At 38.7% G+C, this 21718-nt stretch overlaps 1 protein-coding gene across 4 annotated transcripts in view; it reads right to left on the bottom strand.

The window, feature by feature from the left end:
• Positions 1-298: 298 nt before the first annotated feature.
• The window catches only part of NDNF (neuron derived neurotrophic factor), a 43412-nt gene continuing 21992 nt past the window's right edge, over positions 299-21718 (bottom strand). For 3 of the 4 annotated variants that reach the window (XM_061584338.1, XM_061584340.1, XM_061584339.1), the window contains exons 2-4: positions 6740-6934; positions 4644-4768; positions 299-2311 (exon numbers count right to left, since the gene is read on the bottom strand). In XM_061584338.1, the coding sequence (XP_061440322.1) occupies positions 918-2311; positions 4644-4768; positions 6740-6933 (1713 nt within the window). In that variant the 5' untranslated portion in view covers position 6934 and the 3' untranslated portion in view covers positions 299-917. Of the gene's footprint in view, positions 2312-4643; positions 4769-6739; positions 6935-10450; positions 10514-21718 lie in introns of those variants that run through there. The other variant, XM_061584341.1, reaches the window with a different exon arrangement.

Genomic DNA, 21718 nt, shown 5'->3' with positions numbered 1-21718 from the left:
TTGTTGTGTTAAAAAAGAAAGGAATCCATACTGACCTCAAACAATTTTAAGTATTACGAGATTATTTTACTCTTTTAATACTTATGCACAATGGATGATCAAATTATTTGTTAAAACTTCCAGTTGTACAGTGCCTTATGTTTTATCAGGAGTTGAAACGTTTTCAAGAAGCTAGTAGCTGTAATTTCAGATATAATTTTCAGATATAAACTGTTTACTAATTAATGATGCTCAAAATGCACTGAGGAATGGATGAAAAGGAACATATAATCTAATATTTTAATTTTATGTACAGGAATATAATGTCCAACAATTTTGTACATGAAATACATACAGTAATTAAACATTCAAAATTTACCAGATAGGAATTTACATTAGCAATAAAACTGACTTCTGGGTAGTCCAGTTAATACTTAGTTTAGATCTGTGTTTAAGAGAGGAAGTTTTTTTTAATAGTTTACAATCATGGAAACAAAGATATTTCAAACAAGACTTATAAAATAATTTACATAACCCTATAGCCTACTAAAAGAGATAGAGGTTGTATGGGAGTTTTGTTTGTGTGTCTGTGCATGAAAATAAGGTAACTGAATGACTTGTCTCAGCCTTTGAAGTAATAAAATAATTTAGAAGCACTTCATGCAATATGGAAACAAAAAAAAAGCAGTTCTTCCAATATTTCCTGCTACCTTGGTTATCTACGGAGCACCGAACGTGGCCCACCAGACTCTTGATAATGCAACTGTCAGATACCAGTGAAGACCACCAGTCTCAGTCCCTTTAGTTACTCTTGTAAACATAAATATAGATGTTAATATCTTCTTTACATAGTACCAGTACAGTTCCCAACTCCTCTGCTGTATAAGTAGTCAGTCCATATGCTCAATGTTCTGTTGATTTTTACATGGGAGGTCTCACTAACAGAATTTCCTTGTCTTCACCATTTTACTTTGATACTTAACAGAGTGTCCTCCATGTCCTATGACATAAACATCCAGAAGGTAGGATTTGCCAGGCTGCAGACCTTTAACTGTCTCTGTGGTAACTGCTTTTTGTAGGTTCTGGCTGTGGAAATATTTACAGAGGACTTTTTCTGATTTTTTCCTCAGGTCTGGCCCCAGGCACTGATTTTGTTCTCTTTTCTTTTGCTCCTCATTATAATTGTCATCCACTTCTTTTCTATATATGCAAAATTTGTTCCTTTCTTGTGTCCCTAGCCATGCCACTGTGACTGAAGAACATGTGCGAAGCTTATCAAAGGCTTTTATTCTTGTGTCCTCAGGAAGAGATGGAAATGATTGTTTATTAGACCTTGTAGTAGCTAAAATCTTCAGCATGGAAGCACCTCTCTTATTTCCTTTCAGTCGAATGAGGTATTTAGCTTTTGGCTTTCCCCTAAGTTGGAACTGACGGACGCTTTCAACATTTTGTGACAAGAGAAGTTTTCCATCTCTTCTGACTTGGATCTGTATAGCATCAAGGCAGGAATGGACAAAAAACGTAACTTTTTGGTGTGATGAAACAGGAGCAAACCGCAAAAATTTCGAGCCTTTTCTCTTGATAAACACATCTGTAACTTTCCCATCTTTGAGGTCAACTGTCTTCTGCTTAGCCTCCTCTTTGGTTCTTGCAAAAGTGCCAACATAGGCAGTACTCATATTTGTGTTGACATTTACAGCAAATATGTCAAAGTAGTACTGCGTATCAGGTTTCAGTTCAGACACAGTAAAGATGTTCTTGTTCCCAATACATATATTTTCCAGGTCAACTCCAGGCTTTGAATAGATCTGCCGCCCAAACTTTGATGATGATTTTAGGAAGCTGCGCTCTTTCCCAGAGTTACTGTTGGAAGAAAATCCAAAATGGGCAAAGTCAAATGGGCTAAAGTCTAGACCAGGTTTGGGTGCACTCATAAAGGCATCATCAGAACTCTGTTTAGCTTCAACAGCACAGAGGCTTTTGAAATTGTGTTCTTTATTAATGACCACACAATATTGCATAGGCTGTTTCAGTAACGAAGCTGTAGGGCTTGGTTTCCATGCCAAAGTGACAGTTGTGCGGCCAAGAGAAGTGACATCAACTCTTGGATCATAAGGTAGCTCGGGATATGGTTGATCTGACTCTGGAGTTGTAGTGGCATATACTTTGAAGTGTGTATCCTTCTCTGTTGACAAGAGTTCTAACTGGTACAAGCCAGAAGGTGAACTGGAGGACACAAAATATTCAACATCATTTCCTCTGTAGGAGAACAGCTCTGTGCCTTCTTCTTTGATAATCTGTTGTTTCTGCTGTTCAAGTGGCTCTGGCTCACCTAGTAGACACATAAGGGAATTTTTAGGGAAAGGAGTTCTCAGAGGAAATAAATATATCTTTCATATAAAATTTTATTTATGTATTTATTATTTGATTTATATCCCACCCTTCCTCCCAGCAGGAGCCCAGTATTTAATTAAATACTTAATTAAGTATTAAAATCAACTATTTCTTGGTGGAAACTTAATTATAAAATGATAAGCAGACATATTTACAAGCCATTCAACTTTTGAATAAGCAACAATGGAATTCCATTGCTACATTACATTAATATATAGGAGGATAAATTACTATATCCTATTACTAAAGTAAGATGATCTTAGGGAATTTAAGACTATAATTTGCTTTACTGAAGCTTTCTACGCTGGATTCTTACTCAACTTTCTCTCAAAGTCTTCAAGACTGCTTTGCTCCCTCCCTGATGGTGTTCCGGAGACTCCTAAAAAACATCTTCTTCCGGAAAGCCTTTGGGAGGGACTGAAGGTAGAGCCTGCAACTGATTTTATTTTTTTCCCTTTTTAGTTTTACCTCTTTAGTCTCTTTTAATATCCCTGCCCTATATTTCCTAACTGTATTTTATGTATTGTTATCTATTTTAATATTTTGTGTGTTTTTTATTGTGTGCCACCCTGAGTACCTATTGTAGGGTAGAAGGGCAGAATAGAAATATTTTAAATAAATAAATGAAAACATTCCCATCACTGTCCTCTTTACAAACTGCATCTAACATATACACAAAAATAAAATCCAATGATTCTTAAAATAATCACAGTCTTAATGCATTGTTTGTGCTATCACATGCTCAGTTCACATAAGCAACCATGCCATGCCAATGAAACCACCATTCTCAAGAGTTTGCAATAATATAGATGGAATTGCTGCAACCATGGGGAGAGCTACTTTACTCAAACTTACTATCTACAGCTGGTTAGAAGTGGCTACCCCCATGGGCAGCAGCATGTATGAATCTGGCTGTAAAGATCAACAATTTTATACATTTGCTGATGAAGGGTGACTCTGAGCCAGTTGAGGAGAGCAAAACACTTTCCTAAACCTGCATGGAGGCTCAGTTCTTATAATGATGAACTGAAGATTCTTCCTTTTAGTCTTTCTTGGAGATTATGGAGTGAACAGAGCTCCTCTGTCACCTACCCTATCCCACTCCCTGAAACTCTAAAACTGACATAGGGAGCCGGTCCTGCCAATGTGTTTGGAGTTTGTAGGCAGCCCTTGTGTACAACAGGGATTTTTTGGGCTATGATCGTATATCAATGATGTTTAAATGCAAAACATTATCATTCCTCTGATACACCAACATATTTTATATTGTTCCTTCAACATATACATGACTGGTCTAATCAGAGAGTCATTATTTGCATAATGTTGTACATCCCACTCCAATTCACTGACTTGTTTTGACTTTTCTGTCACTTGCATAAATATGTACATGAGCAAGGCTCACAGAGTTTCTTAAAGGCAATTAAGAGCCTGGCCACATATTATACTCATATGAAAAGCAGTCATATGTGAGCCAGGCATTGACCATTGAAGTCCCCAAAAGTCATGCTGAGAAAACTGAGGGGATGGCTGGTAAATGGACACAGAAGCCTCTTGCCAGACATTATTTATTGCTCCTTATCTATACATAATGGCTACTTTTCCCTAGTTATTGAGTCAGTGAGAATCACGGACAATAAACTGAAAAGGGCCAAACTAGAAATGACAGTAATCACATGATTCCCCCCCTCCTCACATGCTTGTTTTTTTCTTTAATAAAAATTAGTCACAGGGGTCCTAATCAGAATTGGGACCACATCTTAGCCCCAATCTTGCCCCACTGTGGTCCTAATTGGAATCTGCTGCTATTTGCCTGGGAGAAAAATTCCCACCGACACCAGTGGGAACTTCCCTCCCAATGAAAACAGTAGCTATGATGGAGGACCAGTACATATCAGGGCTTCCTGCGACTGCTATTTAGTAAAGAAAAAACACAAAAGTAAATCATATGATTAATATCACATCTAATTTGGCCCTAAGAGAAGCAGAAATGAACATTGCAAGGAAAGAGGAAGACAAAAATTTCTGTTTCCCTATGAATTTGCCTGCAATTCCCTTCTAGCTTTTCTGCCTACTGTATCTTCAGGGTGGCAGCCTGAGAATTCTCAACCACAGCTGAGCAGAGTAACATGCAGCCAGGTTCTAATTTAGCAAACTAATTCTAACTCACAACTGATCAGGATTCTTTTGAGGCAGTGATTGCAGATGGAAGGTAAACATTAATCTACTGATTCCTACCTGTCATAAAAACTATAATTTTCTCTGGGTTTTACCTGAGCCTTCTCCACTGGACTCTTCTGGAAGCTCTTGCAAACTCAGCTTCCATTCCAAAGGAGCATCACAGGGAGTTACTGTAACTGCTAAGGGTGTGTTATCTTCCTCAACCACAAAAAAAAACCTATGGAAAGATTAACAAATGCATTACATTTTTTCAGTGTGCTTTCAGTTCCTTAAAACCAAATAAATGGATTTATCACTACGTTGTTTTATTTTGATAATGGGAATATGATGATGATGATTACTATTGCTACTGTTATTACTATTCCATGCTTTTCGCCCTAAGCTCCCAGGGCTGGTCATAAGTTAAAACAAATTCCAATCACATGAATAGGATGGGTCCTTATGAGTATGCATGCTTCTTGAGTATACAAAATACAAAAATTGTCCTGTTTTAAATTTGTAAAATCAAATGCTCAACAAAAGCACAGCCTGTTTTAACACAATAGTCTTCACCTAGTGGTCTTTTAATCACTAATATATTTTACAGTAGGCTGGTTCATACACCAGTTTAAATTAAGCTTAACTATGGTTTAAGGTGTGAGAGGCAGTGTGGTGTAGTGGCTAGAGTGTTGGACTACGACCTGGGAGACTAGGTTGGAATCCCCACACAGCCATGAAGCTCACTGGGTGACCTTGGGCCAGTCACTGCCTCTCAGCCTCAGAGGAAGGCAATAGTAAACCACCTCTGAATACCACTTACCATGAAAACCCTATTCATAAGTCGACTTGAAGGCAGTCCATTTCCATTTCATTGTTTAAGGTGTATGTGTAGCACACAGGTGTCGGTGTTAAAACTGTGACTGCTTCACTCCTCCCCTGCTCCTGGTGCTGTCATGCTGCTAGGAACTAGGCCGTGGTTTGGCTTAGCGTTACATCCAAACCCATGATCATGCTTAGTTTCCTCCAAACAAAACATGAGCAGTAAGCCAAGAACAAGTCTTGGTTACAGCTCATGGTTTGTTTGGAGAGAGACAAACTGCAAGGCCAGGTTCAGACATAATGCTAAGCCAAATAATGTCTTAGGTCCTGGCAGCCTGGCAACAGCAGGGGAGAGAGGACAGGACCAAAACAGCCATGTTTTTAACCCCATGCGCCAGAACATTGAGTGCTTACCTTTAAACCATAGTTAAACTTAACTATTGATCAAAGTGCTGTGCCAACCAGGCCACTGGTTAAAAACACTTTGCTTAAGCAATAAATATGTGTATTTATTTTATTTATTTCCATTTTATACACAGATAATATTGTACCCCTGCTTGTTCTTCACTGGAAAGGTGCACTTGAAGAACTCAGTGTGCTATTCAGTGAGAAGTGTAAGCACTATGAGGAAACATGGATATACAGGATTTTTGTTACTGCAGCTTTAGCTGCTGCTGCTGCTGCTGCTGCTACTGCAGTTCATATTCCTCACAATTATTTGCTTAAGCTAATCTTTTGTTATACTTGCTTCTCCCTATCCCCTTTTCAGGGTGTGGGCTGTTCTGAAATAACTTATAATTTTGGCTTCTAGAAGTCTTAACTCTGCCTCATGCCTCATGTTCTACATTATGTTTTCTTCTTTCAGATCTTCTCTATTGTGGTCTCATAGGAGTTCAGGCTGGCAAAAGATTCCAAAGGAATCTTCCCTCTACCATTCTTCCTTGTTCCCTGCCAAACAGGATCTTCCTTGCCTGTTATGAAAGTCTAGAAAGGAAAATGTCGTTTCAACCAGCTTCAATTGAAAGAAACATTTTTTTAAAAAAGTAGACATTTCTCCTTCAAAACCCAAGACCTGTTACTATGAATCTGATTACATCTTTTGCTAGTCAATGAAATAGTTGTACTTAAGCTTGGTACCTTCATATGATAGATGTACTACAATAACATAAAACAAGTGGCATTTTCTTCAGGATTAGATTGTGATTCTAATTTTAAAACATATTTTGTCTTTCTGCACTTTATGTTCTTGAGATTAAACACAATTTTATTTCTAGGCTGGGAACTAATATTTCTGTTCATACATGATTTAATTTAATTTAATTTAAATACAAATCTGTTTAATAGCTCCACCTGCAACTCTTGTCTCTTAAATTTTCATTAATCTAAATACCTTTTGGGTGTTTCTCTGAAGAGATAGCTACTGATTTCAGCTCCATCTGGGAGGACTGATGAATCGTGGAAGAATGTTTTGTCTTGGATCTGCATTTGAAAAAGCTCTTCATCTCTAGTGGGCAGCTTCTGTGTCCAGGAGCCAAAAGGTAGCAGCAGGAGGAAGTAGGACATGGAACAGTGCAGCAAGAGCATCCTAGAGCAAAATGAGAGGGATGTATTGTAAATGAAAACACCTGTAAATAGTGTTGTTGCTATAAAAACAAGGGGTTGTATTCCACTAAGTCCCATTCTGAGTAAATCCTTTGAAATTAATGAACCTAAGTTAGTCATGTTGATTAACTTCAGTGGGTCTATTCTGAATAGTACTAGTGAATACTACCAAATGGGTCTACTCTGAGTAGGACTAGTATTGAATACAAGCCCAAGGCAACAGTTTTTCTTTGAAACTCATTTTGTTATTGTATTAATCAGTGAATAAGGCATTCTAAAATTCCCTGTTAATGATTTTCCCAATTGAGGCATCTAATGGGAAAGGGCTTTTGGAGGGGGGCATTGGGGGGGGGCTTATCCCAAGTGAAAGATCACAGGTTCCAGTTACTTTCTCCTTCCACCAAGTTGTCTAATTGTACCTCTCCTGCCCATGTCAGAGAAGAGGTTCAGAGGAAGATGGGAGACAGATGGACCCATTCACAGACATCTGCAACAATATTATAAAAGATTAAGAGACCGCTAGTCTGTTGCCTATTGAAGCTTGCAATTAATATCTACAGAGAGCAAAGAGAGAAGGAACTTATAGTGTACTTTGCACATCATTTGCCTTGATACGATAAAAGGTGGATGTAAAGGTTTACCATATTCTGGTTCTCTACAATCCTGATTACAAATTATTTTTCCTTTGATCATATTTCACAAACTGAGTATTTTTCTTTCTTCAGAACTGAATTATTCTGTGCAAAACTATGATAATCACAGGACTAGGAGCAGCAGAGTAACATAATCTACTTTTGCTTTCTTTCAGCTATATAAACACACATCTCTTCTTAGGCTGCTTTCACACTGAACTTTATTCCATTATTCTGATGATTTCTTATCTGATAATTTGAGCATTATATTCACATGACATACAAGCTAGTTCCAGAATTCTAGTGGAATACAGTGGAAGTTTAGGGCTAATTTCTGTGATAAATAATACCAGAAATAATCCATTTGCAAGCTTGGGAACCCGGAAAATTGCAGGAGTCCTGCGCTAGCTGCAGCTGCTCACATGACAGGTATCCCAGCATGCAATGCGTTCCCTCCATTTAGGTGCACACTTTTTTTTGCCTGACAAAAATTGCACCGGTATTCTGGCATAGACATGGGTAGCAGCATTTCCTTCCTTCTTTTCCCATACACACCCCTGTGTCCAGACACTAACTCAGAGCTTGGAAAAGTTACTTTTTTATCATTAATTTTTATTCAAATTTTCAAAGACAAAAAACAAAACAAAACAAAAACAATTAAACAATAAAATAAAATGTTGACTTCCGATTTGTCGCAGATCAGTTATAGGTCTACAATATATAACAATCCTGTCTCTAAAATTATATTATAAAATCACTTTCCTCCACTAGTTATCTTAATTAATCATCAAATCTCATAAACATTACTTTATTCTTTCCACAGAAAGTCAAAGAGAGGTTTCAATTCCTTGAGAGATATATCTTTCAATTTTTCTCCAAATAAACATATCGCTTAATCTATCTGATTCAAATCTGTTAGGCCCAATAATTTCAATAGCCATTCTTTCATTATCTATATTAATTCCATCTTCCATCTTCAATAATCCTGTTAAGTCCAGTAATTTCAGTAGCCATTCTTCCATTATCAGTATCCCATAATAATCTTGTTGTCATAAAAAAGTAAAGTAGGAAAAGTTACTTTTTTGAACTACAACTCCCATCAGCCCAATCTAGTGGCCAGGCTGGCTGGGGCTGATGGGAGTTGTAGTTTTAAAAAGTAACTTTTCCAAGCTCTGCACTAACTCAAGCAGTGAATTATGAGGGAACTACAGTGTGCATGTGTATAATGGGTGGGGAACGAACACAAGATGCTATTCATTGCAGTCGTGTGAAAGACAGTTGCGTGAAGTGTCAGTGTATCGGCTGAAAAAGCTTAACACAACAGGTACTGCAGTGTGAAAGGAATTTTAGAAATTGGGACAGAAGCGCTACAATTTTAATCCATTAAACTAACACAATCAGCCCCATGTGTGAAAGCATCCTTAGAGTACCAAGAGACCTTCTTCCTTTCCAAAGAACAGGGTTGTATGTGGCAGACATTCAGGAGTTTCTTTGCCATTGTTTCTAATAATGGAGTATAGAATAGTTCAAATATTTGTTTTACCCTGTGTCGTATTGTGGAATTCCAGTAGTATCCCCTTATTCAATGGGAGTTTCTTGGAGGTAGGCAAGATTGTTGCCTCAGACATTGTCCTCTATAAATCAATGCACTGTTTATACACCCAGCTGCTTAGGTTGTGTGTATTTAGAGGACTATTTGTTTCTATATCAGTGAGTGCCCACCCATTAAGATATCTGAAGAAGGGTCTGCTCTGTGTTTCACTAATTAGGTTAGTGCTTACACAAGACAGAGCCTTCTTGGTGGTGTCTCCTATTGGAACTCCTCCAGGAGGCCCACATGGTTCCATCCTTCTCTTTCGGATAGATAGTGAAGTCTATCCATTTCTAACAGGCTTTTTGGTTTTGTCCTATGGTCCTTGCTGCCTGTTTAAATTTTACTGCAATATTTTTTTATTTTTTATTGCTGTGTTTGTAGTTTATATTCAGTTTATAACTGTGATTTAACTAGTTCTAGAATTGTATGTTTTTATGTTGTGCGTTGCCCAGAGTGGCTGGAACACCAGCCAGATGGGCAACTAATAAATTTAATAAATAAATAAATAAGTTCTGTATGCAACTTTGGTGGCCTGTTGACTGAATCACAGCATAAAAAGAAACATTAGGACTGTTCACACTATTCAATACATGTACAAGGAGTCTGTACACATGGACAGAGGGTTGTGTTAAAGACTGTACACATGGTGAATTTAAATGTCAACATATGGATTAAATTCCTCAAACACTGAGTACAGATTGGATGTACTGCTGCACACATACTGAATGTATCTGTGTAGAGTTATGTGCAGTGTTTTACTGATATAACAAAATTATATAGCAAGGAAGATCACATAGCAACTGGCAAGCAGTCAGAGTATCTTCCTTTAACTTCTCTGGCTGTACTACCTGCATATTGGACTTACTGCAAAAGTTATTATCATTTTAGGTAAATTCAGGAAACTAGTTTGTTTTTCATTAACTCTGATTTATACCAGTTGCTGTGAATCACAAGTGGCAGGGCACTGTTGCACTTTAGTCCTCCATGCTGACTTCCCATATCTGGTTGTTGGCCAATTATTATTATTGTTTGTTGTTGTTGTTGTTGTTGTTGTTATTATTATTATTTGATTTATATCCCTCCCTTCCTCCCAGCAGGAGCCCAGGGCGGCAAGAGAATGCTAGTGTAGATGGGCCATTGGCCTGACCTAGCCATCTCTTCCTATTTTCTTATGATTGAGCAAGCTGATCACCAAGAATAGTCATCATCTCGGAAGCCATAGATCTTTCCATCTGAATAGGACAAGAAACCAACCAAAAGGAAACCAGGTTACCTTCTTGACTGCTAGAGAGGTGCCACAATGACGCTTGGTAAGAAAGGAGTGTAGCTGAACCTGTTGTACTGGACATGGAGCTTAAGAGAGCTTCAAAGCTGCTGCTATTGATTTTGCTATTGAAGAGGGGAAGGGTTTTTTTGATCAGTTTCATTGTTTCTTGTCAATTACAGGCCTCTCAGCGGGGGGGGGGGATTGACATGAAACATGGGGGGAGTGAGTGAAAGCAAAGTAGGGCAGCTTTTGCAGGCAGCAGAGAGACAGGGAGCCTTCTCCTTTCATTCCTGCTTCTGATAGTGAACTGGGGTATTCCTCTCACATCTGTTTTTTTTAAAAATCTACTATTTTGTGATCAAACATAAAATCAAATGTTAAATGAATAATATTTCCACAACGGCAATTTTGCAATATTACACAAACAAAGTTTAGAGGAGTTTTTAACTGAGTTTCCTTGGGCTAAAAAGCCTCTCTTTTCCTGCCCAACAGCTGATGAGGATGGGAGGGGGAGCTAAAAATCTGGCAACGTAAGGAAGGGGAAATCAGGTTCTCTCCCTCCAGGCAGACAGATCTCTCTCTCTCTCTCTCTCTCTCTCTCTGTGTGTGTGTGTGTGTGTGTGTGAGTGCATGCACTATAAGTTGTGTTCTTTTCCTCCCAACCTGAAACAACCCAGACATTTATTTTGCTTGCACTTGGGAGGGGCATTAACATTGCCCTTTTGCACACCCACAAACCTGCGTTAATGTTACGGGGGAGAGTGAAGGGGTGGAAAGGAAGGCTAGAGTGGCGAAAGTGGCCGGCTAAGCAGACGGAAATGAAATGGAGTTGATGGGGAGTTTAGTGGGTAGAGAAAGGGGAGTATCTGCAAGTTACGATCCACCATCACCCCCAGCAGGAAACATCAGAATAAGGGACTACATGAGCGGGATGCAGTGAAGCAGAGGCAGTTTTTTCCTTACTATTCGGATTTTCAGCGGATTGGTTTGATTTGCATTTAAAGGGAAATGCAGCAGCTTGCCTTCCCTTTCCAAAAAACATCATGTGATCACTGCAAATTAAAAGGGAATGAGCCAGCCTCGATCTCATATTAAATTGCCATGTGAATGAGCCCTACAGAGCAATCCAATTCAGGGGAAGCCAGCATAAGTTGTGTTGGAGCAAGAGAAGCTGGCGTAAAGTGCTGCCGCATCCAGTTGCCATTCAGGAGCTTCTGGGCTGGCTAAACAATAGTTCAGATAGGAGCTGCATGCAGCGACCAGAATGTAAAAGCCTGTTCTCCCAAATACCCCTAACTGTGGAGCAGAGCTTGGAAAAGTTACTTTTTTGAACTACAACTCCCATCAGCCCCAGCCAGCATGGCCACTGGATTGGGCTGATGGGAGTTGTAGTTCAAAAAAGTAACTTTTCCAAGCTCTGCTGTGGAGTAAGCCCTCTCCACTGACTCCTATTGCAATTATTTTGGTAGACCGACCTTCTTCCCAGCGTAACTTTTGCCTAGATTGGGACTTGCAGGAGTGTTCCAAACATGGTTGGATCCCCTTACCTTGGCCCTTCCCTTGACAAGTCCCCAACACGCCCCTTTTTCAGGCCTCAAGCAGCTTATGCCAGCTCCATTTGCACCAGTCTTGGCTGAGCTGGCTGGATCCTGGCTCAGCCAGGCTGACCTGACTGATTGACTTACGCTGGTGTAGACCAACTGAGACGGGACCCAGCCAACACAGCTGAAGATCCGCCCACATCCAACTTCCCTCAGCCCAGCGTACATGCAAGTTGGATTGAGCCCTTAGCCACTATATGACACCAGCTCTCAGATCCTGATAGTTATAGCAAAACAGTTGAAGATAAAGAAGTAAAGAAAATTTAGACACAGAGATCACAAGTCCAAATGCTTGATTATTTGATTTACCAAACTCATGAAAAATGTATTTTAAATATCATATAGGAAATGATGACTGAAACAATTGTTCCTCAATTTTTTGGAACTGTCACTCAGTATTTGTCTCTGAATTAAATCCTTACAGGTGATTAGTGTCCTTTAAATCAGCATGAATCAGCATGAGAATTTAATACTGGATATTCTGAGTTCTGGTTTCCAATGCATTTTATTATTTTATTTAAAAAGCACACCACATTATAAAATTCTCCGGATTAAGCTTAATTATTCTTTTGCCTTTCTTTTTTCTTTTTTTTAACCAGATCATCTACGTTTTGAACCAGAATCATAAAGACAGGCTTTAGGATCACATTAACAACTAGAAGGTAAATAGGTAGGCAGGATCTTGTCTTACTATAGCTATTTATCAGATTATTCCTTCAGACAATAACAACACAAGTCTTATGTTAAGTTCAGTCCTTACTGTTTATTTAGGCATGACACATTAGAAGCCACTTGGAATTTTGCCTGAGTAAGCAAGCATATATCATAAAATTCCTTTGTTAGGTTCTTCAATTTCTCTCTCTAACATTATACATGTAAACTCATGTATAAATGAGAGCTATGAGAGATAGCACATTTTAAGAATTTAAACTTTAAACCATCCTCTTTTTTTGAGCTGATCCCTGTTATAAAATTGCTCACTCCAAGAACAAAAATATTCTTTACTTTATTCCAAAATGCAGTCCATTGTTGTTACATAATTGTTTCATACTGAATAAATTTTTTGCAGTCCTTTAATTACTTGCTGGTATGTAAAATCCTACCCATCTTTTTTTTCTAGAAAGCTCCCAGGTTGCAAAAAAACCAATACACAAGTTTCCAAACTGTTTCCATATCTGCCCCCTCTGGTTAATAATTTTAGACATTTTGGTGGGACACATCTGGTATTTTGTTATAATCCCAGTAATCTCAGCTCTTCTTTCTTTTTAATGCAAATTTACAGCCCTGAAAGTTGTGAAAACCAGGAAAATATGACTGTAGTGTCTGCTTTGTTTTGTTTCCTTGTAAATTGAAAATATAGTTGACCCCTTTTTGCTGAACAATGGTATATCAAAATGTGTTTACATCACCATACAACGCCGGTAATGTTAAATTACAGTGGAGTTAATTTTTCTGTATGGGAACTATGGGGCCTCCAAGTATGTAGTTCATGGGCAGAAAGGTACAATGCTAGAATAATTTGCTTGATGTCTCTGGCATCTATGAAGCTGGCTAAATATACCAGCAAACGTTTGCTTATATATAAGCTCTGTGCTGTTCACTGTACTTATGGCTTTCAATAAACATCTCCCTAAATAATCTTCTAATTAGTGAAAGGCAAACTGCCCCGCTCCAGCTCAGTTTGGAACCGTAGAATTCAGACAAAAACAGGAGGAGGAGGAGAGAGAAAGATCAGATGCTATTCATTTCTTAATGCAGCCAAGAATTCCAATAAGAATGACACTCTATAATAAGCTATGTAACTATGAGCCCTGATGGCATTGCTTCTCAGGGCCGGCACCAAAGGGCGGCCAGGTTGGGCCCTGGCTGAGGGCCCCTGCAGCCCAGAGTGGCCCCTAAAGGACCCCTCTTTATGGTGTGGAGGTAGTGCTCCCTTTCCGTGATCCTCGGCAGGGTCAACTCCTGACCCTGCTGCAGATCACAGAGATGGAGCTCTCAGCCTCCCTGACCGTGTGGGCCCACAGCGCCCATCCGTTCTACCTACTTCTCTTCCCTTTCTGTGAATGCCCTGTGTGCTGTTCGCACAGCTGCCATCAACCAAGATGTCAGCAGAGGCTTCTCTAAGGGGCCGATGCCCCCAGCACCATCTTGATTGGTGGCAGGCATGTGCGTGCATGCAGCATAGCGTGCATGTGTGCCATCAACAAAGATGGTGGTGGGGGTATCAGCCCCTTATAGAAGCCTCTGCTGCCATCTTAGTTTTTTTTTTTACAATAATTTTTATTCAAATTTTCATAAAACATAGAAAACAAAATCATAAAACATTCAAAGACAAAAAACAAAACAAAACAAAAATGATTAAACAAAAAAAAATAAAATGTTGACTTCCCATTTGTCACATATCAAATCAGTTATAGGTCTACAATATATAACAATCCTGTCTCTTAAATCATATTATAAAATCACTTTCCTCCAGTAGTTATCTTAATTAATCATCAAATCTCATAAACATTACTTTATTCTTTCCACAAAAAGTCAAAGAGAGGTTTCAATTCTTTAAGAAATATATCTATCAATTTTTCTCCAAATAAACATGTCAATTAATCCATCTCGTTAATAATTATAATAATCTTATTGTCATAACCATAGTCCAAATAAACATTTCGATTAATCCATCTCATCAGAATCTGTTAGGTCCAATAATTTCAATAGCCATTATTCCATTATCCCTATTAGTTCCATCTTCCATCTTCAATAGTCCTGTTAAGTCCAGTAATTTCAGTGTCCAATCTTCCATTATCAGTATTCCATAATAATCTTGCTGTTGTAGCCATAGTCATATAATAAGAGTCTGATGGGAATTTCCTCTATCCCAAATATTTTCTTGCCATCCATTCTGAATAAGTTGCTGAAATACTGTTGTAAAGTCATATCTGTGTTCTTCTTTTTTACAAAATGCACTGGCTCATCTCTTAAGAGTTTTTCCATTGTCACATGGCTGCAGTTAATTCCATAGATTTTCTCTATATCAAGCTCCATCACATCATTCCAGTCCAGAAGATTATCCAAGCCATTGATAACTTTATCTCTAATATCTTCATTAATTTCTTCAGAGATAACGTTAAATTCCAAACAGTAGATTTTATTTCTAAAATCCATAAACTCCAGATCTTTTTCCAATTCCACATTTGTTCCAATCTCCAGGGCTTGTATCTTCCCTTTATTTTTTCTTTTCTCATCTCTGATCTCATTCTCCTCTCTCACAGGATCCCCTATTTCTTTAAGCTCCTGCGTCATTTTGCTCAGTTCAATTTTCAGCTCCTTACTACCCTGTCGCAGGGTTTGTTTCGTTATCTCAATCTCATCCATTATTTTCTGAAACATAATTACTTCCAGATTCTCAGCCACTTTCTTGATTGCCATTTTTAAAACCACGAAAACAAAGCAAAACAAAAATAAAGAAGAACCACTTCTTATTTCAGCAACAATTGGGTTAATATTCCAGGCTTGATGACATCACAGTATAAACAGAGCAACCTGCCTTATCTCTCTATGTTCAAGAATGCAAAACAAATTTAGTTCCCAGCATCAAAACAGTTAGTGGCGTCGTGAAGAAGCAGATTCGTCAAAATAAAATAGACCAAAAAGAGAATAGTCCCAGACAATATAATATTCCTCGGAATAGAAATCAGGAATAGAAATCCCTCTTCTGTTTATTATCTTTAGAATGCACTTCCAGGACAGCTTTTTGCGACAGAAACAGAGATAAGCTGTTAATTTCGTGAATAACAGAGAAGAGCTATATCTCACCCAGAAGTTGTCCAAAGCCGATCAATCTGACAAATCTCCTTTTGCTGCAACAATTTAAACCAAGTAAAAAAAATAATAGAAAGAAGGGTGCTTGCCTGTTAGTCCGTTCTCTCTTTAAAAAAAAGATAAACGTATCGCTTAAGCAGATAGAGCTTGTTAGGAAGTCCGTCCGGCATTGTTGGCTGGACCTTATCTCATAAATTAATGAAATCCAGTCCTCCCAACAAAAACAGGCTTTGAGGTTGATCTCTACGTTTCTCCCTGCCCGGGAGAAATTTCATCAGTCAAAAAAAAAAAATGTTCTGACTGATTTATATCTGAATAAGCTTCTTTTGAGGCGGGAGCCCGTCCCAAAAGCAGGCACAAGCGAAGTCACCCTTCCCGGAAGTCTCTGCTGCCATCTTAGTTGACCAGCATGCAGGGCATTCACAGAAAGAGAGAAGAGGTAGGTGGAGCGGTCCCACATGGTCTGTAGGGGGTGCTAGGAGCAGGGGGCCTGGGGCAGGCTGGTGCCCAAGGGCCCAGTCACGCCTTGCGCCAGCCCTGCTTCTTCTAATGTGTTCATGGGAAGGATGATAGGTTGGCAGGGCTTTCTGGAAGGTACATCTATAAGGGAACTGTCAGAAACTAATAAATTTCCTTGAGACCACATTAAAGGAAGAGAGGCGAGCAGGGAGGTGATGACACTGAGGCTCATTCATGTAACAACCCAACCATACTACTTTAATGCTATATCCAAATGCAGCCAGTGAAACACACACAGCCTTAGGTTTCCCCAAAACTGGGGCACTAAAATAATAATAATGCAAAAATGCAGGGAAGAAAATTACCATATTTGCACAAAGAAAGTGATCTCAAGCCAAAAGAAGAAATAAACTGGAGATGAGGTAGGGTGAATAATCTAGGGCTTTTTGCTGCTTTGTTTTTGTTGTTCCTCCTATCTGTGCCCTGATTTATATTTATTATTTTGATGGATTATTTTATCTTCATGTTTTTATTTTGTATATTACTTTGAAGGTCCTTTAGGTGGAAAAGTGAGAAAATTATAAATATTTATTTATATAAATATAATAAGATACCTCACAAAAAGAAGGGAAATGGAAAACTAGAAACTAACGGTCAAAGAATGGTGGGACTAAGGCAGTGCTCAGCTACTGATCTGAGAGAGTTGCAAGGCAGCTCCTGAGGCAAGGGGTGGCTATGTAACCAACATGTACAGGTTTGCTACAGATTAGCCAGTAGTCCTCTGAGGCTGTGGGCACACTAGTCACTTCAAAACCAGCAAGAATGGTTTTTCATGACACAGAAAAGTTTTGGGCCTATCACTGTGTCTGCCTGAGCCTACAGGAAAGAGTTTCCATTGGCCACACCTGAAAGACAAACGGGTTGATCTACCAATCAGTTGTGAAATCTGCCTGAAGCTGATTTAAAAAAAAAACTCACTCAAGCTAATCCAACCAGGATTTAGAGTAAAAAGGGGCAAGTTTGACTAGTGTTGTATCCCCCATTTTCAGAAAAGAAAGGTGGAGACACATTGAAACCGGCCCAACAGTAAGTGTGCTTCTACCCTGATTGCCACAGTCCTCTGATATCAGCAGTCCACAGCTGTACAGGGATCTGCTGACATATAGCTGCCCCCTTGCATCTGTATCTGGTAAGGATATGAGCCTTCCTTGACTATGCTCAACTGTGGCATCCAAGTACTGCCTATGGCCGTTCACCTCATTGCCAACACTAGCAGTTTAATACTCATGTACAACAACTGGATGTGAGTTGTCCTCCATAGGATTCAGCTCTAAATAACACTGGTTCTCTCTCCTAGAAGTTTGGCTTGTTTTGTCGTTAAAATATTTAATTTCACAGGGGAAGTAAATAATTTATTGAAATGTCATTATTTACTTGAAAGACTTGTTCATCCCAGACTTTTAGTGAAAACCAAAACAAATAGTCCAAGTGAAAGAGCAAGCATGTATCTTAATTTTTAGGATTACTAAAGTGCCCTCTAAGGGCCTTTCCTTCCTGCTCCCCAACTATTGCTTTCCAGTTATTGCCTGTATAATAGTATAAATCTGATCATGAATATGAATGTGTGGTCACACTCTGTGGTTCTGGTCTACAGGTTTTGGATAATGACTTTGAAGAACGGAGGGCTATATGGGAAATGGCTAAATGATGATCACTAGTATATATATTTCTTTAAAAGTTGATTAAAATATCCAAGGTTTTCTTTATTTTATAGCATCTATTTACTGAAAACACATTTCTAGTACTTTACACTTCAAACATCATCCACAAAATGCTCTCATTTAGTAATGAGTGGAGGTACTACAGCAGTAACGTCTTACAGTATATTTTCACAAAACATTAACCCACTACTTCTTAAAGCTGAATTCATGCCAATATCTTTCAGTTCTTCTGATTTGGTCCAGTATGTATATATTCCCTCAATGTATGTATATATTCCTTCAAAAATCAGGCTACACGCATCTGATATTGCTGTCTGACTCCATTTGTTTTTCAGGATTTGTAAAACCATTTTGTTCCTGAAATAATCATGATGCACATCACCTTCCAAAATACCATAGGAAGCAGTCACCAGTGCATGTGTTGCAACCTAAACCTAGCAAAACAATTCACTTTTATTTTCTGTCAGTTTGTAGGTCCCTGAGAGCTGTAAAAGATCTACTACTACAACGAAAGGTCTTCATTTACTTGAAGCAAATGCATCTGGAATAAATAAAGCTAAATGTTTAATTACAGAGAGTTGAAAGTGCATGACTGCAGTTTAGTGAAGATAATTTCAAAGAATGGCCTGCCACAAGCATTTGTATGTTGTTTTTAACTGGGAGTGGGGAGGATGGTTTTGTATCCTTCAAATCTAATTTTTAATATCAAATGCATTGATTTTTGTTTTAGTTACGCAGCACCCCATTTGATAATAAATCTGCAGGACACAACGTAACTTTTAACTGTAACCTTGGAGAAATCAAAGGGGATCATGTGAAGGTGGCAATTAATTGCTATAACTAGACTTTAGGGCCCATGCACCATTCCGTTAAGCAATCTTTGGCTTTATGGTCTTAAACAATGGCTTTATAGAAGGGGAGGACACTTACATGTTTTTGAAAAAGAGGAAATGCATCACCAAAAAAGATAAGAGATGACACCGATTTGCATAGAATTACCATAAGCCAATTTATCTGTATAGATGCAAACTAAGAAATCATTACTATAATTTGAAGAGTGTTATGGGATTGAGGTGTGAGATAGATGATTTGTTTCGGTCCCCCTTCAAGGCTGAGATCCTGTATCTGGAGTTGGGATATGCGAGCAAGAAACCTGCTCTACTGGTCAGACTAGTTTCCTTTGCTAATCTAATAGTTTAGCCAAGTCACCCTGTAAGTTAATAGACTTACTGAATGGTCAATGCATATCCAAACTGAGCTACTAGATCTCTCTTCAGGGGAGAGACCCTCCTACCCCCATCCTGGAGCCAAGGAGGGGCTTGTGCTTTTAGTCTAGTCAGGAGAAGCTGGGAATTGTTGTGTACATTTGTATATTTGTTAAGCAGAGAACGGCAACGGTCTGAAATGCGTGTGTGCCAGTGTGTGCGTTTACCTAAGAAAGCAGGCTTTTACCCTGCATTGAGATCACTGAAGACTTAGTAAAATAAGAAAAGCTACTTTGTTTATAGAAATACATAGAAATACATAGAAATACATAGAAAGGTATACCTAGTTCTAACTAACTAAGTTGGAGGCGCAACACCCAGGCTCGGGAGTTACCCTCATGACTCAGGAGAGAGAACAGAGACAAAGGTGTCTCCTCTCTCTCGGACAGTCGAAGAAGAGAAGGGAGGAAAGGGTGGAAGGAGGAGGGGCAGATAAGCTTCCCTAAGACATATCAGCCTAGGACGGAAGGAAGTCAGTCAGAGCATCACAAGTAAAGGTAATCAAGCCTATCCATCTGGAACATAAACAAAAAAAACAAAACAGGAGTTGATCTTGCCCCACTTCCAACAGGAACTAGGGAGACACACAGAAAGGCCTGCTCTCTGCACCATGTATTTGAGGTGCCTCCCTACAAGCCTGATGGAAAAGCAAGATCTATTGGACAGATAATGCTAAGAACTCCTTCCTAAGCTCAGGTTGTGAATATGTGTAAATAAACCATATCTCAAAAAGACACCCACAGTCTCTGCTGTCCTTTCCAAGGAAACCAAACCCTGGGTAAGTGCAGGAGCTCCTGGAAGTTTCACACCTCTCAGAGATTGGGGTGATGTGCAACAAGAGCAACCTAATGCTCTTATATAGCTCTTGTTGCGAGAAGAATAAGACTGTGATCTGGGTGCCTTCTTCATCTGCTCTTCACTGTTGATGAGCAACTTCAAGGTCCTTGCACTCCCTTCGTATGGTTTTTTTAATGTTTGAATCAAACTTGAACTGGGCAGTCCTTCAAGAAGAGGATTGTCCTCTGATGGCTTTTCAAATACAGGACTATAAAGTAGGACACATTATCATCCTACTTTATAGGGATGTCTTAGAAAATTCATTGTGTCAGCAGCACAGCTCTTTTTTGAAAAGTAAGGTTATTACTGCTGCAGTTCTATACCCACTTACCTGAGAATAAAACCCATTAAATTCAATGACACTTATTTCTTATTAGATATCTATAAGATTGTTATGTAAACTTGTTTTATTTTGTATATCTGTTAGAACATAGGAAAGAAAAGATCTTACTTTTTAAAAGTTTGATCATTTGTATAAATCGAACACACAAATATAACTTGGATCTTTGTTCAGGGCACACCCAAGATTTTGACTCCTCACCCAGACGTGAATCATCCTTATTCTCAAGTGGTCCATTGTCTCTGTTACCCTTTGATTGGCAGCCCAGAAAACCAGGCATGAGGCTTTCACATCTAACAAGTGGATTTACTTTGGAATCACCAACCTAAATGCCTGAGAGACTATGTTCCCCTTTCAAATGCAATTTTTAGCTCAAGACAAATGAGGTTTTGAAATATTGGGTATGGAGTCTGAATATTACATATTGCTTCAGAATGTATCTTAAATTATATTTAAAAAAGACTATAACGTCTGCTCTTCCATTTGTCACTTGTTTCCTATAGAGGTGCTTGGCATCACAACTCTAATTGGTGTTCTAAAGCAATTCCAGGAAGCATGCTCAACATCAAGGGCTCACTGAAAACATGTCATGAGTGTAAGAGCTATATTATAAAAACTACTCCAATTTTAGAAGAGAGTTCAATTCACCCATGTGCCAAAAAAATGGATATTGTAAGCTAAGGCACTGGCTTTGACTTCAGTGCCATGTAAGCGGTAACATCTGTGGCTTCCAGATGTTGCTGAACTACAACTCATCTTATCCCTGACTATTGGCCATGCTAGCTGCGGGAAGTTGTAATCCAACAACATCTGGGCGGGCACGGATTAGGTTAGTCCCCCTTTTCAACAGTTCCACATTTTGTGCTTGTTACAGCTTAACCTCTATTTAACCACACTTTCCTTTGGTTGTTCATCCCCAGTCCTCTTCCTCAGCAGGTCAGGGGCAATATTAAAGCTGAGTCCAACAGTACATCAGAATTCACTAAGATACATTTTAAATTTGAATTTTTTAATATTTTGACAGCCAGCCTCTTACATAGTTTATTTTAATCTTAACCTGCACAAGACAGCCTTGTGCATGTTAAACCCAAAGTAAAAAAAAATTATTCAAGCCTGTTTCTGATTTTATGTTGTTTTATTTCTTTTATGGTATTGTTTTGTTTTTAAATGTCATATGCTGCCCTGAATGATGCTAATGTATTAGAAGGGAAAGGTAGAAACGTTCTAAAAAATAT

The sequence above is a fragment of the Rhineura floridana genome, chromosome 9 (genome assembly GCF_030035675.1).
Source record: "Rhineura floridana isolate rRhiFlo1 chromosome 9, rRhiFlo1.hap2, whole genome shotgun sequence".
NCBI classification, from domain to species: Eukaryota; Metazoa; Chordata; class Lepidosauria; order Squamata; family Rhineuridae; genus Rhineura; species Rhineura floridana.
This window is presented reverse-complemented; position numbering and strand designations above follow the sequence as displayed.